Source organism: Pteropus vampyrus, unplaced genomic scaffold, assembly GCF_000151845.1.
Source record: "Pteropus vampyrus isolate Shadow unplaced genomic scaffold, Pvam_2.0 Scaffold223, whole genome shotgun sequence".
Taxonomy (NCBI): Eukaryota; Metazoa; Chordata; class Mammalia; order Chiroptera; family Pteropodidae; genus Pteropus; species Pteropus vampyrus.
The window spans coordinates 469,236-493,586 of NW_011889004.1; the positions used below are offsets into that span (position 1 = coordinate 469,236).

The 24,351-nt window shown below is 52.9% G+C and overlaps 2 protein-coding genes across 6 annotated transcripts; both read right to left on the reverse strand.

Moving 5' to 3' along the window:
- Window positions 1–700: 700 nt before the first annotated feature.
- SLC35E4 (solute carrier family 35 member E4) lies at window positions 701–7,763 on the reverse strand. 3 transcript variants are annotated; one of them, XM_023538429.1, is made up of 3 exons: window positions 6,126–7,763; window positions 5,770–5,813; window positions 1,536–1,671 (listed from the first exon to the last, which is right to left on the reverse strand). In XM_023538429.1, the coding sequence occupies exons 1-2, from the start codon at window positions 6,742–6,744 to the stop codon at window positions 5,779–5,781; spliced, it is 654 nt and encodes a 217-aa protein (XP_023394197.1). In that variant the 5' UTR covers window positions 6,745–7,763; the 3' UTR covers window positions 1,536–1,671; window positions 5,770–5,778. The 3 variants fall into 3 exon arrangements, with proteins under 3 accessions (XP_011371608.1, XP_023394196.1, XP_023394197.1); XM_011373306.2 differs by lacking the exon at window positions 5,770–5,813 and having other exon boundaries at window positions 701–1,671; window positions 6,126–7,759; XM_023538428.1 differs by lacking the exon at window positions 5,770–5,813 and having other exon boundaries at window positions 1,398–1,699.
- A 3,731-nt stretch (window positions 7,764–11,494) lies between these two features.
- Window positions 11,495–24,351, reverse strand: TCN2 (transcobalamin 2). 3 transcript variants are annotated; one of them, XM_011373310.2, is made up of 10 exons: window positions 24,337–24,351; window positions 23,850–24,060; window positions 20,665–20,857; window positions 19,756–19,925; window positions 18,738–18,899; window positions 17,430–17,602; window positions 17,112–17,298; window positions 16,018–16,189; window positions 14,073–14,188; window positions 11,495–12,067 (listed from the first exon to the last, which is right to left on the reverse strand). In XM_011373310.2, the coding sequence occupies exons 2-10, from the start codon at window positions 23,911–23,913 to the stop codon at window positions 12,006–12,008; spliced, it is 1,299 nt and encodes a 432-aa protein (XP_011371612.1). In that variant the 5' UTR covers window positions 23,914–24,060; window positions 24,337–24,351; the 3' UTR covers window positions 11,495–12,005. The 3 variants fall into 3 exon arrangements, with proteins under 3 accessions (XP_011371612.1, XP_011371611.1, XP_011371609.1); XM_011373309.2 differs by having other exon boundaries at window positions 23,850–24,063; XM_011373307.2 differs by lacking the exon at window positions 24,337–24,351 and having other exon boundaries at window positions 23,850–24,134.

Consider the following 24,351-nt stretch of genomic DNA (forward strand, 5'->3'; position numbering starts at 1 on the left):
GAGAGTTGCATGTTAGAGTTTTCTCCTCCAAGCAAGGATTTAGTCACGAAAGGGAGGGACAATACCAGACAGAGGCAACGGCATGTCCTGTGAGCAGGCCTGGCATCATAGGGACCCGAAGGAAGTTGATGAGGCTGGAAGGTGGAGCCCAAGGAGAGAAGAAGTGAGACTGCAGGAGACTGGTGAGGCCACAGGGGCCAGATCCCAAGGGCCTTGTGATCTGGAGCACATTATCCATTTTAATCTTTAGATTACAGATTAATCTAAAGATTAATCTAAAGATTAAAATATATAATGTACATAAAGTCCTTATAAGGTAAGTGCTCACTGACTGTAAAAAGATAAAATAAAATGAACAGGCTCATTATCCCCCACTTCAAAGCGGAAAGTTCTGACTTTGTCCCAAGAGCAGTATGGAGCCACAGAACGTGTGTATTTTAGAAAGCGCCCTCTGGGGCTGTGTGGAAGATGGAGTGGATGGCCCAGAGCAGAGCAGGGAGGAAGCCACCACCACTATCCAGAAGATGGGCAATGGCAGCCTGGCCAGTGGAGGGACTTTAGAAAATTGGACTAGGTTGGGGGCCTGGACAGGACACAGTGGATGAGGATGTTCTTGTTCTTCTGTGGGTGGTTAGCGGCCAGTGGGTCCATTGTTCTCCCTCTATTTCCTTGGCTAAAACCCCGAGGAATGACACAGGTGTACAAGCAAAAATAGTTTATTTGAGGACGGAAGATCCAAAATTGGGGGGGCCCAGGAGTGAGGCCACAGCAGCTGCCAGGAGTTGGCACAGAGGAACCCACCTCCCTGGGGGAGCCCAGCAACAAAGAAGCCCCTCTCTGGGCCCTCTAGCTGCCTCCCCCACTTCGTGGAGGAAGGATTGTGCAACTGCCAAGAATCGTCATTGTCATCAGAACACGGTGAGGTTCTCAAAATTTGGCCAGCAATTTTCAGCCTAGTGGTTGATATCAATAATAATTACTCTGACAAGCACAGTGAGCGTGCCAGGCTCGGACCCACCATCCAGTGGTGAGTGGGGTCTGTGATGAGGAGAGACAGGCAGGGACAGGTGGGTCTCTCTGGGAGGCCCCATTTCAGCCTTCAAGGTGGCCCTTCCCGAAGGCACCTGTCTCTCCCATGGTTCCAGTAGCCGCCTGCTCTCCACTTTTCCCATGGCCACTGGCCAAGGTTGGATTCAGGCTGGGGCTGTTCCAGGTGGCTCATGCGCTCTTCTAGGTCTCAAAGACCCTTGTCAGTCTGGTCCTTCCGCCAGAAGCCCCGGCGGGTAGCCCAGGAGGCCACGAACTCGCAGTTGTGGTAAAGAAACATTCCCGAAAGGGTGAGTGCAATGCCAAAATAGCTGAGGGAGCTGAGGCGACTGCCAAACAGGAACCGGGACAGGACGAGGTTGCCCACGACAGTGAGGTTTCCCAGGACGTGGACGGTGAGAGCAGAGGTGAGGGCCAGCAGGGAGAAGCTGGCCAGGTTGTAGAGCACGGACAGGAGGCAGCTAAGCAGGATGCAGGCCCAGAGGCGGGAGTCAGTGGGAGCAGGCGGCAGTGCCACACCAGCCTCCAGCACCAGGGCCGCACCTGCCAGCAGGCAGAAGCTGGGCAGGGAGGTGGCGTACAGCAGGGTCACTGCATCCAGCCTCTCCTCCTGCAGCAGGGCACCTGTAACCAGGACAGCAGCCATCAGCACCTGGTGGGAGGACAAGCCCCACTCGGCCAACCTGGCATGACCTACAGGGCCCATCCCCCAGGAAGCCTGCCCAACTCCTCTGGCAGAGTTAGTGGCCTCTGCTCCGTAAAGTGACAGTCGAGAATCTGGAATCAGAGGGCCTGGGATGTGACTTGCATCCATTTCTTACTAGCTATGACTTGGTACTTACCTTCTGGAGGCCTAGGTTCCCTCACATGCAAAGCTGGATGATAATAAAACCTAATACACGGGGTTTTTTGTAAAGATTAAAATAGATAATGTGCATAAAGTCCTTATAAGGTAAGTGCTCAGTGACTGTAAAAAGATAAAATAAAATGAACAGGCTCATTATCCCCCACTTCAAACTGCCTTCCATTGGCTGAAACAAGAACCTGCTTGTGATATCCAAATGACCAATAAACATAAAATATGGCTCAAAAAAAAAAATCTTCAGGGGCTCCCCAGGCCCTGGGGAAAACTATCGTAGGTTCTAAACTAGCTTTGAAGGCCCTGCACCAAGTGGCCCCGACCCACCTTTCTTGGCCTCAGCCCTTATCAGACCTACTACCCCACAGTGTAGTTCCCACCACCTTAGCAGAGACAGGCCAGCAGAAGTTCCCAGCTCTGCCACTTACTAGCTATTGGTCTTTACATTAAAGAGAGAGAGAGAGATTTAAAATAATAAGTTGTTCGAGTCAAACGTTGGGTCCATTCATTGCTTCATTCACTTATGACCATTGGGATGACAAGGGAACAATAAAAAAGTCATTTTTTGCACTTGGCTGTCACTCACTAATCAGTATCTTTTGCTACCAACATTGGGGTTTGTAGAGGAGAATTCAGGACTAAGAGGAAATCTTTTCACTTTGCAAGGAAAGAGGGGATCCTACGACTTTGCATATGTGTGAATGCATGCCTCTGTGTATGTGTGTGTGCATGTGTGCGGGTATGCGTGTGTCAGTGCACACATGTGTACACACGTTACCACCCAGCCGGTTCACAAAGGAAGTGCTGGTGCTCATTGTCAAAATCAGACACAGCTCAGGTGAATAGTAGTATTTGCACAAGGGCAATGACGGTTTGGGGCCTTGTCCAAATTTTAGTGGAGAGAAATGAGTAATCGATCTAAAGACTGCATTTTCTGACACACACTTTCCAAAAAGCCACAGAGGAGCTTACTCATAGGCTATGCTTAGAATAGGAAATCTTAACTTCTCTCTCGATTTCATTCTGATGTTTTTTGGCTTTGTTCTCTAGGCAACAGTCCCTCCGGCTAGAGCATTTCTAGAAATGAACAGATAATTGGAATGCCTCCTGCTCGTTCCCTCCAAATATAGTACTGTTATAAGCGGTCTGTGGCCTCATATCAAAGGTCCAATCACTAGAAGGTGTTTAGAATTTCAGATGAACTTCACCCAGGAAGGTCTGAACCTCCTCACCCAGCCCCTGTGCCTGTTCTGCATCCCACCCACCCAGCCCTCTGCCTCCCTTCCTTGCAGCCCAGGGAAAGTGTGATGATCCTCCGCCAGAGGTGACTCATCCCACCGAGGGCCTCCAAAATGTCAGCTTGTCATCCTGCCTCTTCAGTGACCCCCTCCTCTGTCAGCACGCCCCAAACTTCCTTTTCAACTTCTCCTTCAAAGGCATTTTTGTTTCAGCATCTGAACATGCCCAAGCTTCTGCCACATGTAGACAAACATGTTCCCTGGACCTTGTTCTGCTGGCTACTGGTTTACCCATCCTTACCTCTTTCACTAGCTGTGCCATATCGGGCAAGTCAGCCTCTCTAAGCTTTCTCGTGTGTAGCATGGGGAGGGTGACAACACCCTGCCCCCCAAACATACACAAGGCTGTGTAATGTACTGAGCACAGGGCCTGATGCGCAGCGGTAACTGCTCGCCATGGCAGCTGTCTCAATCCCCCACACTCTGCTCCTGTTGGCTGACATCCTGTGCCCTGGCACAGCCTGTTTCCTGCTCCCAGAATGCCCTTTCCTGCTCTGTGTATAAAGAACGGGCCAGCATGGGCACATAGTGAGGAACAGTGTTTGCTACTATTATTACATTATCGTTATTGTCATCACTGCATGCCTCCTCCCCTAGGCAGCCTTCTCTGCTTTCCTCTAGAAATAACTGTTCCCACCACACTTGGCTCTAGAGCTTCTCTCCTGTCATTGTGATCTCTGTTTCTGAGTGTCTCCCCACCAGTCTGAGAGCTCAGAGGACAGGGATCAGGTCAGGCTACTCTCTAATGTAGGTGAGTGCAGCTGAGAATAAGCTCTACAAGCTGGCTCCCCACTTCCCAGCCTCTCTGTGAGTGGGAAGTTGGCATCACTCCTCTCCCCATGTATTCCCCTGGGTCTGCAACTGGCTCAGATAGGAATGAGGCTGCTGGATGCCTGGGGGCTCCTCTTCCTGAACTCTCATCTTTTGCTCCCATGAAGTCTGCTCTCAAGATAGGAGCTGGTGTCAGCCATTTACACTGTAGTCTGAATCTGGCCCTGGAGCCTTTCCTGAAACCTCATCTTGTCCAAAACTCATGTCACCCCCCTGCTCCAATCTGTTTCTCCCATCTCTGCCAGACGCCTATCTCCGTTAGTGGGGCCTCTAGCTTCCTAAGCTCCCTCCTTAGCATCCTGAGCCATATAGCCTAATCAGCCTACCAATTCTGCTGTCGGAGCCATTAATATATTCAGCATTAAGGAGTACCTGTCCTGTGCTAGGCCACAGGCCCGGTGCTGAGGACATGAAGATGTCCTAAGCCAGTCCATGGCCTTTCAGAGCTCCTGTCTGATGGGAGGCAGGCAGGTAACCAAGTGGATATAAAACAGGACATTCTGTCCTAATTCAGGAAACAGAGGGTGCTGTGGTAGTCTAGAGCAAGCATCCAGCCCACCTCTGGGGCCGGGCAGTTGACACAGGAGAGATGGAGGGCACTGGCATAGGCCAAAGTGGCCTGATGCCAGGCACCTGCCACTCTTGTGCCTGTGTGCCTGAGGCCTGGCCTGCCATAGCCCATCCTGCAGGCCAGGGCTCCTTCTGGGTGAGGAGCACTGGGCCTCAGCAGGCGTGTTGTGAGGCTTGAGGCCGGGACCTTCCTAGACTTGTGACCCTGTCTGGAGTAGAGGTGGCGGGGTGGGTGCACCCATGGGGTCAGGTTTCCTACGGCCCACAACTCAGGCCCAAGCTCAGTCACCAGCTCTCATGTAACCTGAGGGCAAAAATAGAACTGGGCTTCGGGCCTGCCACAGGGCCCAGGAGGATAGGGACAAGGCCTCTAGGTCCTGTCTCTGAAGATGCCAGGGCAGGGCTGAACTCTGAGTTCAACCTTCCATGGCTGCAAACCACCTCCAACCCAGCCCAGTGCCTTGGAGTGCCCCCTTCCTTCTCCCAGGTCTGGGTCTCAGAATCTCAGAGCTGGAAGGGGAGGGAGAGGAAGAGGCCCCTGGGCCTCCATCAACTCCAACGCTCTTCCACTGAACAGATGGGGAAACTGAGGCCCAAGAAAAACCTGGACCTGCCCAAGGTCACCCAGCAAGTATGATCAAAGGTGTGCCTGGAACCCAGGCCTCCCCACCCCGGGTGGGTACCCTGGCCTCTCTCACATCTCCCTTGGGTTTAGGCAGAGGGAAGTAGGGGTCTGTGACTCAGATGCCCCTCAGAAGGACAGGCAGGGAGACGGCCTCCACCCTGTGGCAGTGATTTAGCAGTCTAGTCCTAGAGCCTCCACCCCACCCTTTGCCAGAGTCCCCCTGCCTCCTTTCATCAGAGGTAAGGTGACCCTGGGAAAATCACGTACCTCTCTGGGTCTTAGTTCCACCCTCTATAAAATGGGGTGGTTGCCACGACTACTCAAGGTCAACACCCAGCACAGGGCCTGTTACACTGCAGCTCCCGGTAAACACGAACCCTTCCCAGATTCAGCCAAACCCCTGGCCTTCCGAATCCCAGCTCAAGGCCTTGCCCTCTTTCTCTCTTCCTGGTCCCCACTATCAGGCCTCCCTCTGGGTCCACAGCCTTATGCTACATCTTGGTTAGAATGGAGATTGACTGCCTAGGTTCAATTCTTACCTCTTCTGCTCACTGGCCACATGGTGGAAGGCAATCCCCTCTACCTGTCAAATGGGGACAATATAGCGACTTCCTTGATCAGGGCAGTATGGAGATCCAGCAAGATAAAGAGACAAAACAGGGGACACAGATCAATGGCAACTATTATTAAATACTAGTTGGGCCTCTAAAGCCTGTTTGGGGCCTGGAACTCACTGAGCTGTTGGCCCTTTCTGAGTCTCAGTTTCTGCCTCTTCCAAAGCTGTTAGGCTCAGTTTCTTCATCTGTAAAATGGGATACTGGTCATATCCCTCACAGGGCCATCCAGGCCACATACCCACCCTGATTCCCACCTCCTCAGTGACCCAGGCACTCACTCTGCTGAATGGACTTGAGGCCACGGAGGCAGGTGGCCGCCAGCAGGAAACCACAGCCAGCGGGAGGTGTCCGGAGCTCACCAGCCAGGCTGCAGGCAGCCCCCAAGCAGAGTGGGCCCATGGCAGCAAACTGCAGTGGGTGGTGGCGACGGCCGAGCAGCAGCGCTGACAGGGCCAGTGTGATCAGTGGTGTGGTAGTAGTGGCCAGCTGTGCCAGGTCCAAGGGCACAGCACTCAGGCCCACGTTGCCGCAGGCCATCGAGGTTCCGAAGGTAAGGCTGAGCAGCAGCACTTGCCGGTGCGTACCACGGGGCATGGGGTGCCGTGCCCCCCGGTAGCATGCCAGTGCTGCTGCCAGCATGTGCAGTGCTGACAGCAGTAGGGGCCTCCCGAAGCCATGCACTGTGAAAATCCACTTGTTGAGGCTGGACATGCTGGCTCCCGCCAGCAGCCATACCAGTGCTGCTATGGCCACCCGGGTCCGGCCAGGCCCCCCGAGAGTGTGGGGGGTAGCGTGGGGCCACTCAGGGGACCCAGCCACCAGAGCACTGCCAGCCACTGCCACTGCCTCAACAGAGGTCATCCTTCCGTCATGTTGCTCCAGAGGACAGCGGCACATCCGTACCAGTGGGGCTGGGGCAGGAGGCGAGCTCTCAGTGACCAGTTCTGGGCCACCAGAGAGCCCTCCTTAGGACCAGACCAGATCCTGGATCCTCAGATCCCGGCCTTCTTCTCAGACAGGTGAGAAAACCGCTTCTTTTGTCACGCCCGTGCCAGCGAGGTCCAAGAGCTATATGCTCTGTTCTCAGCCCGGGCAGGACAGAACCCAAGTCGTGGTTCCTGGGATGCCAGGCTCTCTGGTGCTCAAGCCTGGACTAGTAAGCTCCGGGCACCTCTGCCCAGAGCCTGGTGAAGTCTCCACTCTTCTCCTCGCCTAGTGCCCACGCTATGCTTGGATGGAATCTTCCTTCCTTTGCCTCTACAGTCTACACTCAGGATCTCTTGATTGTTAAGGCCGTGCCCAGGCCTGGCAGGGGTGATCCAGGCTCCCGCGCCCAGCGGTGTCCGGTGGTGCCCAGTGGTCGTGGCTCGCTGCCTCCGACAGTGCCTAGGCCCTGCGGCTGACACGCCGGCCCGCACGGAGAGCTCGCTCGGCTCTGCTCGGCTCGGCTCGAGCCGGGCCTGCCCCCCAGCTCCGGCTACAGGCGGCTCCGGCTGCGGCTGCGGCTCCGGCTGCGCTGCGGCTGTGGCTGTGACTCCGGCAGCAGCTCCCGCCCGGTTCCAGCTCAAGCCCCGCCCGCGGGGCGAGGCCCCGAGCTCTTGGCTCCGCCTCTGCCGCCACAGCCTGCTCCCCACCCGGAAAGTTGGGCTGAGCCTCCGGCCCCGCCCCCGGAGCCACGGAGGATGTCTCGCTCCGCCCCCACGCCAGCCATTCTCAGCCCCTCCTGGGTCGGCTTTGCATTCCTTCCATTGGCTGACCCCGCCCCCTCCAGCTTTAGTGATCAGCCTGTCTGTCCCCCCTCACCCCATTCGTGGGTGATGGGCTCCTCCCCACCCAGAGCCAAGGCGAGTCCTCATAGAGACCAAATCAAGGTGGAAGAGTGGGGAATTTTTCTGAGAGCCCGATAAAAAACTCCCATCTTCACAGAAGACTCCATTTTATAGGACCCCCACCCCTGACCCCTCTCCAGGGACTCCCATCCCAGGGCCTGTCTCTGAACCATCCGATCTCTGACCACGGTTATCCCATGGGCTCAGCAGAAGAGTTGGACCACGGGCCCCTTAAAGCCCCTCCTAGTCCCAGCACCTCCTCCCTCTCCTAGGCCAAGGCGGGCCCCTCGAGGCAGGCAGAGGGAAGCTGAATCATCAAGGCCACCACAGTTCCGGAAGGAGGGTACCGCTGGCTAGCATCCGTCCCTGGCCAGCAGCCCCTGTTCCATCCCCCGGCACTCAGAGCTGAGTCACAACTGGACTTTCTGGTGTTCCACTCTCTGCCCTCAGCCCTGGCAGGAGAAAGAGCCCTGGGTGGGCTGGGAGGCAGAGCAGCTGCCACCAAGCCCTTGCCTTTTCTTGGGAATGGGGTTTCCCATCTGAACGACGGATGCCCCAGGTCAGCACAAGCTGATACAGATTCGAGTCCCGGCCCGGGCCTCTCTGAGCTCCCAAACAGGTGCTCAGTGCCAGCTGCCAGCCTCTTTCCTGACGTCGGGCTTCTTTCTCTGAGGAAGCTCCTACCCACTGGACACGGCCCACTCCTAGTCTGTCTTTGATAACAGCAACCTCTGGAGGAATAAGACCTCTAAGGGTGGCCACTTAGGCCTGTCTGAGGCGCCCTCTGGTGGTCAGACTGCGGAATGGCTGCAAGTGTCCCCCAACCCTATACAATCCTTGGACTCTGATTTAAAAGTCCCAGTCTCACTGGAGACACTCTATGATGGGCTTAGGAATCTGCGTTTTTACATTTGCCTTTGGTGATTCTGACGCCTTCTGGCGCCTAAACTGTATGGCAGGGGATTTCCAGGCCAAAGTCCAAAATATGAGGGTATAAAGACAGGGTTTCACCAGAAGGGATTGTGGGAGGGAAACTGAGGCAGCCAAGGCGGCATGCCCCTCCCCCTACATTTCCTGAATAAGAGGAATCAGGGCCCCCTAAGAGTTATATTCTTTGTGGGATTCTGTCAGTTTCCAGCAAGTTTCCTTTAATAACAATAATAATAATTTTTAAAAATAATAAACACTCTAACTTCCACGCTGAGCTGGCAAGGAGTGGTGGCAGTGAAAATCTGTCTATACCTCCTGCAGGACTGCCACAAAGCTGCTCCTGCTTACCCAGCCTAGTGAGGGGTGGGCTATGAGGAATGAGGATTAACCAATATGAGGCCTGGGTGACTTGGTGGGATGGAGAGAGCTGCACACTTGGGGGTGGAGGCAGGGGGAAGGAGGCTGAGGGCAGAACCCAAAGCAAATGACCTAGCAGATAATCCCAGATGGGAGTCCAGAAGGGCCAGGGTGCATGCAGAAAGACATAACACCAGGGGCTGCCCGAGTACAGAGGCTCCACCCATCCACTGCACAGTTAGCCCTGGAGCTGGATGCTGCAGAGAGCTTGGTGAGGGGAAGGAGTCGATGTGCCCAGGGTTGTGGAGTGGGATTTAGACAAGGTCTGTCTGGCTCCAGAGCCCCAGTTTTTATCCTGGGCTCTCCACAGGTTATTCCCTTGTGGGAGAATGGGGAGTGGGGTGCCCATCTTCATGGAGAGCAGCAGCGGGCTTCCTCTCACTCTTTGGGGTCCACATGAAAGCCCAGAGCAGCCCAGAGCACCCTACCCTTGCCCACAAGTTTCCAAATGCCCCAGATTTGAGCGCTGCCTTTTGAGTGACTCGGGGAGGGATTCTGAGAGGCACCAGGAGGGGAGCAGGACTCATTTTCAGCAACTGGACTGTAGACAAATTACAAATTACTTGTCCCTAGACAAATTACTTCACTCCTGGGGCCTCAGTTTCCCTACCTGTGATCTATGATGAGCTCACAGGTATAAACATGCTATGTAAGCCAAGGTGCCATCCCATAGCTGAGTTAGGAAACAGGCTGAGAGGGGAAGTGACTTGTCTGGAGTCAATCAGATCTAAACGCAGGCTAGACACAATCCTGGTTCCTGGACCCCAGGGAGGGCCTGTTTAGCAGACTCTTACTGTGAGGGCCTGCACCAGACATGACAACCCTCTCACCCACACCCATTCTCAGGGTCCCATCTAATTGTGCCAGACTAAACACCTAACCCAGTGTCCATAGGTGGACTGTGCTAGTCAGACCAGCCAAGGCCCTAGCCCCCTCTTATTTTCTCAACCTGTGTCTCCAGGCTTTGGGACACAGGCTGAGAAAATAAGAAGGGGCTAGGGACTTGAACTGAAAGGTGGCAGGGTCACTGCTGGGGTCATACTCAGAGGAAGCTGACTGAGGGAGAGGACACAGAAGAGGCCTGAGGATAGCGGAGGTGACAAAGCCTTGAGCCCCAACTTCCGTTTCCCTGACACCCTTGGTTACCCTAGAGGCAGTGGGCTGCATCTTTTCAGCAAAAATCCTTTGATTTGAGCAAGATTCAGTAGCTTCCTGCTCCTCAGAGCCAAACACACTCTGACTAAGTGTCACTTGAGAGGATGGATCACATCTAGCTCATGGATTCTTGAAAGCCCAGTACAGGGGCATTCCCTGTAGTAACTGTCCACCTTCTCTCTCACCTGGCCTGAGACCTGCCACAGCCCATCTCCCCTGTATGGGAGGGGCCTGTGGCTTTCTCAATTGGTATCTCAAGGAGCGGGGAGGTGTCAGGGTGGTGCAGTGGCAAGTGCTGAGACCTGGGATCAATGAGTGAGGATCTGGGTTCTGCTACCTCCAGTCTGTGTGACCTGAGTCTCCACCCTTCTACTACAGCGTGGTAAAGGGAACAGTCACAGGCAGGTCCTGAAACCTCCTGGAAGTGCCCCCTGGCTGTGATTAAGGAAGGACAAGTGAACAAGCACTCTGGGTCCTGGGCACAGATAATTCACCCTAAAAACAGAGGCCACTTCTTCATTGGGCTCTCTGATACTCTGAAGTTGGTTTCACTATAAAAGAATTTTTTAAATTGCCTACTTCCCTTAACTGCTCAGACCCTATATATTAAAATTGGCACCCTAGGAAGAGGCATCTGTTTAATCTGTGGCTTTGAGGACTCAGTATGTGTCACAGTACCTGCTGTCTGTCAGAGGCCCCCTCAGAAGATAGCCCTCCTTCCTCAGTGGGGTGGGGTGTGTAGGGTGCTTCCCTGGCCTGAACCCCACTTCCTAGAGGGCAGCCCAGAGTCCAGGGCCCTCCCAATGAGCGGCAGGGTCCCCATACCCCAACTGCCGAGGCCTGGGGTGGTACACGGACTACACTGGGGGAAAGCTGGGGGTGAGAGTCCAAGCTCTAGGGTCCTGGGCTTCCAGTCGAATTCGGGCTCTGCCACGTAATCATAACAATCACTGAAGCCCTCATTTTTAGTGTTTGAGTGGAGGAGCCAGGAAGCCACCCCAGGTCCGGTCTGTCTGTCTCCTAAGCCATGTCACCTGTTTGACACTGTGGTGAGTCACTTTCTCTCTTTGAGTACCAGTTTTCGTATGTGTAAAGCAGAGATGACAACGAAAATATCAACCACCTCAGAGTTATGCAAGAAAGTGTTTAGCAAGTATATGCTCCCTAAACAGTAATCAATGTCACCATTGCCAGCATCATTCTCCCCAGGACCCAAGACATTCATCCACCCTCTATTCCCCACCTGGAGGTATCGTCCCTTTCTCTGCTCACAGTTCCTGCATCTGCTCATTAGCATCAGGTATCAGGACACTGAGGCATGTGCACAATCAACGCTTTAATCATTTCAGAGGTAGGCTTTGAGCAGCCCTGCAGAGTGCAGAGCCCTTGCCACAGCTAGCTCTAATGCCACCATTCTGACGGTGCACTGAAGAGCTAGGCTCAGGGCCCCAGCCCTTGGGGCTGCGGAGGTCTCCCTGCAGGACCCCAATCCCAGAGAAGGCAGTACTCACAATGCCAGCAGCTAGCAGATTTCTTGTGCTGAGGAGTCTGAGATGCTGCATGCCCTTCAGACTATGAGTGGTCTTCACAGGATGCCTGTGGGGCCAGGTTGAGCCAGACCCAGGCAGACAGACCTCTGGGAGAAGGTGCTTGGTTCCTTGCTTAGAAGCCTCACAAAAGTGGTGGCTGGTGATCCGGGGACATTGCTCCAAGAGCACGTGAGGAGGCAGGCAGGGTCAGGCTTATGCCTGTTACAATGGTGTCTGGAGGGAAGGTGGAAGTATAGGGACTGTGTGTAGCTGCTGGAGTGGGTGAGCCAGTGTGAGGCTACCAGACAACCAGCCTCAGCTCGATGGTTTCTCCATTCTTGGGTCTGTAGTCAGCAATACCTGCAGAGACAGGTTGAGTGGGGAAGGGGGCATTAGGGCAGAGCCTCCCAGTCCCCAACCTCATCTTCCGGACCCCCGCCCTAAGGCTAAGGTCTATCACATCTGCTTAGGGCTTGGTGGTGGGAAATTGGAGCCAGTGCAGAGACTCTGAACTGAGCTGTAACCTAGGGCTCACAGGCTCATTTTGCAGTGGGACACCCCTAGAGGGTGAGGGTACAGGACAGCATGCTAGATAACCAACATGGGGTTAAAGGAAACAGAGACCTTGACAACACTTGATGGTCCCTGTCTTCATAGTCCTCAAGGGGCCGTCAAGATGAGGAACTTGCTTAGTATGGTCTGGAGGGAGAACTTGGCCCACGAGTAAAGTCTCCTGGGAGCCAGCCTGCCCTCACTGGAGACAACCCAGGCTCTAGCATGGCACCTGGCTTCAAGCCCCAGCTTTGTCACTCATTAGCAATGTGACTTTGGGCAAGTAATTCAACCACCGTGAGTGCTGGTGTTCCCATTTCTCAAATGAGGGTGATGAAGATATCAACACAAAGGCCTTCCTCCTTCCCATGGAAGTGGGCTTCTTGCTGGACTAGGGGTCTGTGGGGACAGGAGGTAGAGGACACAACCACTCATGTTGGCCTCATGGCTGAGTTCATCGGGCTTTCTTCCCAGGCTACATCTTCCAGCCCAGCCTTTTTCAGTAATAGAGATCAGATCTGGGGTCCCCATCTGCAACTCCTTTGTTTTATTTCTCAATTTGCTCACAAGCCAGGCAGGGAAAGAGAATGTTTCTAACTGGGCTCCCTCAGAAAGTTCCCACCTTCTTTAAAGCCTTGGCCCAATGCCTGCTACATTGTAAGTGCCCAGAAGTTCTAGGTAGTAGGAGCAGGGACAGATGATGTTTAAGAGTCTGGTGACTGGGCTGATGCACGAGGATGCTCATGACAGCTTGGAGTGTAAGAGTTAAAACTGGAGACACCCTAGAGGTCCAGCAGGCTGTGGCCCACCCATCCCGCTCCATGCCCAGTAGCTCAGCACTCAGCACACATGGGTGGGCCTGATTGGCCTAAGCCAGTCATGTGGAGATCTCTTCTCTCTAGTCAGTGGTGGTTACAGAATCTGGGTCATCTCCTAGCAAATAGGGATGGGTCCAGGAATGCACCTGTGTCCCAATTCTATGTTCGAGACACCAGAAGTTTGCTGGGTATTCAGACCAGTTTCTTCAGTCTTAAAAGAGAGCAGCCCTGGGAAGGCACAGCGGGGGCCTCTCTGGAGGAGGAAGCCAACCAAGAGAAGGGGATGGAGTCCCAGGGAAGCCAGCTAGAATCATGTTACACCAGCCCTGAAGTCCTCACTCCCTCTGGACTCCAATCACATGAGCCAATGGATGTCATATTCTGGAAGCTAGTTTGCATTGCATTTCCTGTTACTTGCAGTGCAAAGGACCCTAGTGGATAACATATTCTATGGGGTCATTACAAAGAAAAGAGAATATCTACATAAGCTGACGTAAAAATATGTCTATAATATATTAAGAAAAAAATAATTTGCAAAACAGTATATAGAGCTGCACCGTCCAATATGCTAGCCATTAGCCATATGTGGCTACTGAGCACTTGAAATCTTAGTTTACAAAAAAAAGCATGCAAAATGTCATTAATAATTTTACATTGGTTACATCTTAAAATGGTATTATTTAGGATATACTGGATTAAATAGGATACATTATTATTATTAGTTTCACCAACTAGAAAATTTAGAATTACATGTGTGGCTCACATTTTATTTCTATTAGACAGCATTGCTAGAGTATGGCTCTATTTTTTAATAAAACAAAAAACTTAGATATTTAAAAATAATCTGGAAGGAAACACAACAAAAGTTAAAAGAAGTTATTTCTAGATAGCAAATTACAGGTGATTTGAAAGCTGGAGTGAGTTGATGAAACCTCATTGCTGGGTTAGGGCTGAGGTGGGGGACACATCCAGAGGTAGCCAGCCACCAGACTCACCTTGCTGCAGTGGGGTGTCGGGGGCTTGGATGAGCTGCCAGAACTCACGTTCCTCAGCTTCTTTTCCCATAACAGAGGTCAGGTAAGGGCCCGACAAGGAAGCCTTTGTTTCATACCTACAAAAGGGACAGATGAAGAGGGAGAAAAGGTGACTTTTGCTCTCATTGACCCAAGGGCAGAAGCGGAGCTCATCCACACCGGGAAGTCTTGCCATCTTCCTCAGGGCCAGCACCAGCTAAACCCTTCTTGGGCTACCTCACCATGGGTCTCATCTCTACCCCTTCTCTCCAGCCCCACTGACACTGCTCTTTCAGGGGAATTTATCCCTTCTGTGTTGACCATGACCATGGCCTGCAGGAAGGAACACCTATTCATTATCAACCCAGCAGCTGGCCCCTCTCTGAGTTGTGTTGCTGTGTTGCTCAATCTACTCCCTGACTCTACATACACCATGCTCTGCATTACAAGAGAGCATTAGAGATATATTTCTGGACCTTGCAACCAAGTCTCCTTATGCGCGCTCCCTTTCCTGAGCTCCTTGCCTCCAACTTTGCATTTCTCCAACTCATCTGGATGCCACAGCCAAAGGATCCTCTTAAAACTCCATGGCTTGTGTCCCTCCTCTCTCCAAAAGGCTGATCGATGGTTTTGGTTCTAGAGAGGGAGAGTTTTCATAGTTTTAAGAAACAGAAACCCCTTCAGGGTAACTTCAGCAAAGGAAAAGAATTACTTTAGGGATGTCATGGAACAACCCCCTTTCTCCAATCATTCCCTAACTCTGTGGGGTCATATGGCTGCTTGGAGCACTTCTCTCTGAGTGCTGTCTTGCCTCTGCCTCTGCCTCTGCCTCTGCCTCTGCCTCTGCCTCTGCCTCTGCCTCTGCGCCTCTGCGCCTCTGCGCCTCTGCCTCTGCGCCTCTGCCTCTGCGCCTCTGCCTCTGCCTCTGCCTCTGCCTCTGCAGTCCAGCTTTCTCTGCAGTGCCTTGACCTTGGCCATCTTGCCTAGCCCCTCAACCCAGTTCAGGCACCCATCTTTACTAACAAGATAATTATTTCTTAGACCAGTGCCCCTGATATCTTCTCAGAGGTCCTGGAGTTCTGAACAAAAATGTTAAATTCTATTTTTTTCATTCTGATGAGAATATCCAAACATAAATGCCAGTAGGTTCTGGGTAATCTCAATGCCTGGTAGACTGAGACCTGCCAAGCAAGGGTGCTCAGTGTGTGTGACCGTCTGAACTGTGTCGGCCGCCAGCAGTACTGCTATATGCACTGCAGACTACCAGAAAGAGAACAGTGGCTTAGTAGTGAATAGTGAATTTGGGACCGGGGAAGAGCCTATGAAGACACTGCTGCCTGTACAAATTGAGGTCGGATGGCAGTTCAATCCAAGGGAATGCTGAGAGCATCGGGCTCTCCCTGCCCCTGGCGTATTCCTGCTCCTTAGCAGACAGTCTTTATTTGAATGCTATTGGCTTCATAGTTTTCTTTGCAAAGTTGCTTAGAATTTATAGCTGTCTTGAGCCAGAAAGAGAAAGGACTTTTAAGAGTAAACTTATTAGTACACATCTAAGTCATATTATAACAGAAGTAACTTAACCTGGGGTCTGTGAGAATTTTTATCCTTTCAAAGAGTCTTTGCATATTTCTGGCCTGAAATTCCCTGGGCCCAGATGACCCTAAGGCACTAGCTGTGGGCCCTCCCTAGCTGCAGGATGCTGTCCTCTGGGAAAGCCAATTGGGGACAGAAATTGGGGCCCTCTCAAACTGAGGCACGTATTTCTAAACAAACAATCTGGGGTCTGGGTGGCTCAGTAGAAGGCACACACATCTCTGGGCCAGATTCCCCACTGGCAGCACGAGAATCACTCCCATCTTATTTGGGCATGACCATGTTTCAGGGATGTGGGGTCGGTGGGGTGAGGGCTGGGACGTGGTGGTCTTACATGAATCCTCCAAGCTCTTGGGCCTTCTTTAGGACATCTTCCAATGAGGACCCAGCAGGGACAGAGATGAAGTGTCTGTATGGCGGCCAGACACTGGGAACCTTCAGCGTGACATGGATGACCTCTGGGACTTGGCTCTGTGAAAAGGACTCCACGGTTTGTTCCAACATGACTGCACCAGGGAGAGAGAAAGCAGCAGCTGGTGTGAGGGCATGAGGCCTGGATGTTAATCTTCCTTTCTTCCTTCAAAGGCGCTGTGGCCCATCAGGACCTCTTCCTTCCCCAAGGTCCCATCTCAGCCAATACCATCACCACCTGCACAGCTAAAACCTGGCTCCATCCCACCCCGCCCTGTAACCTCAGCCCCCACATCCCCTGCTGCCCAAGGTCAGGCTCCTCACTGGTTTCCCTGCCTCCAGCATCCCCCCTCCTACCTATCTGCCACACGGCACCCCAGAGGGCTTTTTCTGGAATGTACATTTGCTCATATCACTCCCTTATTCCCTCTGAGGATCTTTTCTACTTTCTATTTTCTACCTGCCACTCAAGCTCATTCTCCCACACCCCACTCTTTAGCAAGACCCTTCCCCCAAATTCCAGTCTTTATACTTCTGTTTTTCTCTTGCTGTTTCTTCTCTGCTCTGCCCTCCTTCTCTCTTCTCCACTGGCAAATCTCACTTGCCAAGTCAAGTTCCTCTCCCAGAGGAAGCCCTGATTCAAGCCGCTAATTGGGACTCATTATGATGTATAAGAGCTAACCAAAATGTGTCATGCTCTATCCATCCATCCATCCATCCATCCATCCATCCATCCATCCATCCATCCATCCAACCATCTATCCAAATAATTTATCAAAGAAGGGGCTGGAGATTCCCAGCCTACTCAGAGCTCTCCATTTGGTGTCTCCTTCTCCACATTGTGAGTTTCTAGAATCCCGACTACATCTTAGCTGCCAGTGTGTCCCACACACTCCCACAAACTCCCATTGACTCAGCAAATCAAGACCAAATAACTACCCATCACTGGATCATGCAGACTTCAATGAGTGCCCTGCAGATTGAAAAGAACCAGGCTTCAGTGAAAGGTTTGGCTACCTCTTGGTGCCAGGCAGTCTGGAGAGATGAGATCCACATAGCTTTTGTGGTTCAAGGCAGGCAGCAGCTGGGAAATCATGAGAGCATTCTGGAAGGCCCCATTCTGCACGCTGGCTGACAGAGCAGCCCCCGCGTTGAGGCATGCTCTGCCCAGCTCCACTCCGGGCACAGGGGAGGTCATTAGCAACTGGTGACAGAGTAGGGGAGAGAAGGAGGAGGTGGGTCAGCTGCCAGGGAGAAAACAGGTCTTCCTGCCCTGACCAACCCACCTCCCACCAGCCAGCAGGGTAGACCATAATCCCAGAGTCTCTTTCCCACCTGCAGTGCCAGAGGGGTACTGTAGACATTCCCAAAGTGGCCTTCTGGGGTCTGGGCCTTCAGGATCTTCTCTTGCACTGTCCTGATGGCCAGGTTGATCCGGTTGCTCTGATCAGTGTTGAGGTTGGAGCGCTTCAGACAGGTGAAGGCCAAGCCTGCCATGGCTAATGTGTCTGTAGGGGACAGAGCCAACTTGGGTCAGCCCAGGCATGGTCTAGGGCCAATGGGCGCCCACAGGAGGGCTTGAAGAACAGGGAAAACATGGTCAGATGGGCATTTTAGAAAGTTTCTGCCAGCTAGGTGGACCAACTCAACCCAGTTTGCCCAGTACTTTCCCGGTTTGGGCACTGTAAGTCCAGTGTCCTGGGAAACCCCTTAGTCCAGGACAAAGCAGGATGGTTAGTTAACCCTACCTCTGTCTACTGCTTGGGGGTTAGAGATTGGGAGAGAGACTGGAGGAGGGAGGCCCAATAAGACTTCATTCTACACCACTCATTCCCAAACCTGCCTGCACATTGGGATCACCAGGCAAGTTTTAAATAAACCAATACCTGGAATAACTCCCAGATCGTCTGATGTGATAGGTCCAAGGAGCTGCCTGGGCTCTAGGTTGGGGGGTGGTCAAGCCTTCCCCCGCCCCAACCCTCAAGGTGACTTAATGCATCCACAGTGGTTTTTCTAGAAGCTTCTGAGGCAGAACAAGCATTCTGATGGCAGGGGCCCTGCTGCCTTCTTCTCTTTGGGCACCTAACCACTCCTCGAACCTACTCCGTCTTATCCCACCCCATGTGAGGCACACACACTCACTCACAGAACCAGGCCTAGAAGAGACCTTGAATCACAATAACAAGAAAGGGCACTGGAGGCCCAAAGTCACACAGTAAAGAAGCAGATCCAGGATCCAGGTCTCAGGCTTCCCAGCTTATGCAATGATAAGATCACAGCTATATAACCAGAATTTCCCCATGCCAGGTACTATGCTAAGCCCTTTATTTTTAAAACATCCTTTATCGATGCTGCTGGGAGGTTACTTTACAGGAGAAACTGAATCAGAAAGGCCAGCTGACTTGCCCAGAGCATCCTACAACAAGCATGTGCCATGGAGCAGAGGTCAGGATTTTAGTCCAGGTGCAGTGCTGGCTCAGAGCTGCTGCACCACACACAAGCCTTTGCCATTTCGCTCCTAATGGACTCAATAAAAAGGGGTCCCCTGGGAAGGTGAGTATGGGACTAGGGGGTGGAGGCCTTCAGTTGGGAATGGGGGCTGGAGGAGTGCCAGCTTGACCTCGCAGGGTCTGGCCCACTCACCCACAGAGAGGTGGCCTTGGTGGAGATGATGGTCGTGTTCCACAGCATACAGGAGCTTGCCCACCACACTGTCGTGGACCCGCTTCTGGTGGACACATAGGGCCAGGATGCTCAGGCCGTACTGGTAGTAGCTGGTATGGGGACGGCCCTGGTGATTATACCCTGAGAGGAAGAAAACCAAGGGGCGGGATGTCACACAGGCCTGAGGGGTTGCCTCTCTGCCCCCTCCCAGCAACCAGCCATGCTAGTACACAGGACCCCATGGCCTGTACTTTCTAACACCTTCCTTTGGGTCGTGAGATCCTTCATTCCCTCGAACCACACCTGCTGAGGCCCTACTAAGTGGTGGGTGCTGTGCTTGGAGGTATGAATACACTGACAACAGGTCAGGCACAGCTGGGGCCTCCAACAAGAACACAACCCACACTCATGAAAGTACAATTAGAACTGAGATGTGGACCAAGGTCCATGGGGCCATATAACAAAAGTTTTTGAGTAGATGGGGAGTCAGGGCAGAAGAGAGCTAGAGGGGGAACGAAACTTTCCAGATAGAGGGAATATATATGGAGAACCTGGTTTGCAAGCTACAAGAAGGCCAGTGTGGCTGGGGCCCACCGAGGGGCAGGCAAGTGGGTAAGCCAGAGAATAGGTGAGTCGAGCTGAAGAGAAGGACAGACAGGCTAGGCCTGAGGGCTGTGAACATAGCAGTGTTCAGATTTATATTTAAAATGCTTTCTCTGTATGCTGGGTCATCAGGAGGCAGGAAAGTTAGCAGAGAGAGGCTGGGGAGTAAGTAGTAAAAAGGCTGTGCCACTGTCCCAGAGGTGGACAGTCAGGTCAATCTTGGTGGCTGAGCAGAACTTGCTAATAAAGTACATGTGGGTTGATCAAGAATGGCTACTGGGGCAGGCCCAAGCCTCTAGGTAGATAGTGAGATAGGCAGAATGGAGGGCAGGAAAGAGGCCTGGGGAGAAAATCCATGAGCCCTCCCCATCCCTAGCAGATTGAGTCCGCTCACCAATGGCCCTCTTCTCATCCTCCAGGAACCGCTTCAACTGAGAGACCAGCCTGTCCCCCTTGCGGCCTCCGACAAATTCACAGTTGGCCCTGAGAGCGAGCAGGTAGGGGGCCAGCTGGCCCACGGAGGGCTTGGCCTGGGAGTCATTATTGTCATTGCTGGTGGCAGACCTAGGACAAAGCCAGTTAACAACACTTCCAGGAGAAAGTGCCACCCAAGAAAAGCTGGCTAGAGGTGTCCCCCATCAATACCACAAAATGGAAAAAAAAATCCTAGCAGTTGGAAAATGTACTATAACTCCCCCAAAGCAGATGTAGTCAGCTATATAAGTTGTGAGGTATGTGCCACACATATTTCATAAAGATGAAAAATTAACCTCAAGGACAAATTAAACTCTGAGGGTTCTCTCATCCAAATGACCCCTGCTTTCCCCCACCATCTTGGTCATGCTTCACCCACACACTCTCCCCTGTCTTTCCTCTTCCCGCCCTGTGTCCATTTCTCAAGAGGGAGGCCAAAGAGATGATGCTCCACAGTGCTCCTGATCCTTCATCTCTCATTCAAATTCCCACACTGGACCTCAGAACAGGCCTCCCCTTAAACCTCTAGAAAGGGAGCACAGAGTCAGATGCTTTTTCTGGGCTCGGTATGGAAGAGTGCGGTCATGGATTAGTGATGTCTGCCTCACATACAGGAGGGTAGAGTGGCAGCAAATGGATCTTGTATCAGCATCTCCATTCTAGTCAAACCAACTCCATTCTACAGATGGAGAAAGGCCCAGAGAAGATGAAACTCGCCTAAGGTCTCCCAACCAAGCAGTGACAGGTCCAAACCAGAACGCAGGTCTCCTGTCTTTTAGGATGTAGAGCAAGACATACAGGGAAAGGAGAAGCGAGAGCATGGCCGTACCCCAAGAGGCTCTGCTGGTAGCTGAGCTTGAGGCTGTGCAGGTAGAGGGTCTCCTTGTCTCCGGCCTCCAGGCTAGAGAGGCGCAGGCCCACGTAGATACTGGGGTTCAAGTGCTCTGGGGAGAGCTGGTCCATCCAGGGCAAGAGGTGCTGGCCCAGCCCCTGCACCAGCTTGCTGTCCACCTCTGGTATGCCTTAAAAAAGAGAAGAGGCCAAGTGAGGTCACAGGGCCGGGCCACCAGAACCTTCTCCAGGGCCTTCTCCAGGGAATAACTATCTCCATCCCACGTCCACCCAGCACATATCCTACTCATATGGGAAAATCTGGCCGTAACAAAAGGCAGCAGGTAAAAGGGGGAAAGCAGACATCCTGAAAAAGCTGTTGGAGTTTGCCAGAGAGAGGTGGTGGCTGAAGGCAGAGGATGCTGGTGCCAGGCAACCACTCTATCCATCAGGAGTGACAAAGAGACTGGATGCCAAGCCACGTGGTGCGTCCTGGGCACCACATCAGACCTCATTCAGTCCTCATGCCAGCCCTGTGATGTGGGTAGGTACTGTCATCATTGGTTTGCACAATAGAGAACAGAAGTTCAATGTCATGTCATGTCTTACATGAAGCTGCTGAGCCAAGGATGGACCTGCCTGCAAAGCCCCTGCTCTTTGATGGCTCTGTTGAACACGTGGAACATGTTACATATCCAATTTTAAAACACTGCACACTGCCCACTGTCGATCTGGGGCTGCATGGTGAACTTACCCTGCACAGATCTCAAAATAACCCTTTTTCTGCCACCTCTGCTTAGGTGAAGAAGACCCAAGATTGTGAGGTGAATTGTTAGAAAGCCATCACATTTTCAACCATTTATCTGTGTGTTTTGGGATTTACCTGAAACTGTGTAACTGAAATTTGAGAATACATGAAATACCCAGGAAGCCGAAGCTTCGTGGATATTTATCAGGTCCAGCTGAGCTCCCTCCACTCTCTTCCCTTAGGGAAGGAACCCGAGCTGAGTAGGTGGCTTGCGGTCACTTTAGACTTTTCCCCATTTACTGCCTCCAGGTCACTCTAGGGCTCTAGCTGTGTCCTCTGTGCCCTGTCCCAGGTTGCTGTGCAGCCTGCCCCTCCCAGGGGACCGAGTGAAGGAACTGCCAGACAGAGTGCCTCCTGGGCCTCCTGGCACGAGGACCAGGGCTCCTCTCCCATAGCCCATCTCTCTCGGTTTGAGTCCCACCATCTTGGGTCTGTTTTCCCAAAGGTCACCAATATCTATTGCTATGAGAGCAGCGGGGTAGGAGGAGTGGGATTAGGGGAGGTAAAAGGGAGTTGCTTTTCTTGCCCTTTCTCTCTCGCTCAGGGTCTTTCTACATGTCTGACTCGATTTCTGTAGCGTTCTCGCTCTGTCACTCTCAGTCTCTACATCGCTCAGCCTGTCTCTCTGGTCATCTGTCTCTCCACACCTCTCTTTCCCTCTCCTTTTCCTTCAAACTGGTGAGGGAGGCCCTGCCCCCGCCCTGGGCTCTGACCTCAAGCAGGTGAGTCAGCCGTGGGGTCAAAGTGACAAAAAGAGGAGCTGGAGCTGTAAACAGCCTCTTTAGAAGGAAGAAACCGGGCAGATTCACACAGGGTAATAAAAGTGGTCCTGGGAGACCTTCCTCCCCACTAGGGCCGCCTGCTCACGGGTGCCACCCAGCTCTGCCAGCTGAGGCCTGACTGGCACTGACATTTGTGTAAAGCACAGGAGCCCACTTTGCACAAACATTAGTGCAACATCCCTGCCAATTTCACAGAGCTTTAAGCTGGTAAAGAAGGTATGTGGGCTCCTGACACCACACGAAGGAGGGAGGCTGAGAGCATTCTTACCCATTTTGCAGGTGAAAGAATGAGGCTGGGAGTGACTGAAGTGGCTCAGCGGCAGCAAACTGCACCCCAAACCCAGCCCAGGGCTCTCTGGGCCCCACGGGAAGGGGATTCTTATAGGGTTGGGCCTAAGGGCCAACTGTCGACATGTTCACAGTGAAGTTGAGGACCAGGTCCTAGGTTTTTCCTGGAGCCTGTCTCGACAGCAACCCAAATCCAAGGGCCGAGGGGTCTGGTTGCACTTGCGGAACACAGGTCAGAGGCTCCTGGTGCCCAGGCGAGACCTTTCCTGGAGTTCTGAGAACTGAGTCTGGCAAAGCCCTGGAAAGCTGGAGTGCCTTGGACAAGTCACCTGGCCCCTCTGACCTTTGACTGTTTCATTTATCACCTGGACATGACTGAACCTGCCTCCCTGTTTCTCCAAGGATCACAAGAGACCCTACCCTGGTGGTGAAAGTGTATTGTAGAGTATAATGCTGTCAGCAGAGTACTGGAGGGAAGAAGAGAAGTGGGTGGCCCCAAAGTTCAGAGGCTTCTCTTCATGGCTTCTGCTTCCTGCCTGGCCCCAGTGCCCAGGCAGCCCCGAGCCTGTGCAATCAGACTCAGGCAAGTCCAGAAGGCCCCTGGGGGTCCCGGCCATGGGACACAGAGCCCAAGCAGCCAGACTCCTGTGAAAGGAGTATCATACAAATGCCCGCCCTACTCCTCTGGGACTTGTCTCCCCTCCAGGGTTTCTACACTCACTTCCCTCCCCTGGGAAGCCTTCCCTCCTTTCCTTCCAAGTTCCTTTTCTTCCCTCCTGTTTCAGTTCTCATGACGCCCCCTGGTCCTTTTAAACCCTTCCCCAACCTCTCTCCCTGAATCGGTGGCCTTTGCGCCTGGTTGGCTTCCTTAGGCACTCACCACAGCCCCTAAACACAGCACCTATTTGCCTCTTGACTGTCCCCTTCACTAGAATGGGAGCTCTAGGAGGGCAAGGATTGGATCTGTCTTGCTCTTTGTTACTTCCCCAAAGCCTAATACTGTGCCTGTCACAGAGAAGGTTCAATCAATGTGCGTTTAATGAATAAATGAACAGATGATTGAATTAATGGAGGCAATCATGTCTGGTGGGGGGAGTCAGTCATATAATTAATCTCAATACAATGTGCTAAACACTGAGGTCCAGCTAAGCCAGAACTGCTGGAGGAGCTGAAAGGGGCAGATAATTCGTACCTCTCCCCACACTGGAACCTCAGTTTCCCCCGCTGTATAATGAGGAGCTTGGACAAGACCTCCCTCCTAAGGACCCAGGAAGAAAAAGGCACAGGGTCAGTCTGGTTACTTACTGCAGATATCAGCGAGAGCCCCCAGGGCCCCCAGCAGGAAGAGGAGGGCCCCAAGGTGTCCCATGGCGGCAGCAGGAGGGTGAGCAGCAGGCAGGAAGCTGGACAGACTCCTAGGGCTGGCCGGGAAGAGGCTCTCCTGACCACAGCTGGTCACTGCTCCCAAAGAGGCAGCTTTCTGTCACTGATTAATCTCTCCACACCTGGCAGCACTCTGCTAAATCAGCAGAGAGAGGGGAAACAGTCTGTAGCTGAGGGGAAAGGAAGGCCAAAGAACAGAGGAAGGGCAGAGTGGCCTTCCCTCCTGCAAGCAGGGGGCAAGGGGAGAGGGAGGGCACGTAGGGATGGTGTGAGGAATCTTGAGGCCAGCCACATTCTGTCCCCATGCCTAAAGAGCACGCCATTGGATCTGCCCACGTCCGTCTGACTCCGCCTGTCTGGTTTCCCCCCAGCAGCTCCAGTGGTACACGGGCAGTGCTGGGGTACCTACCTGCAGCCCCGCACA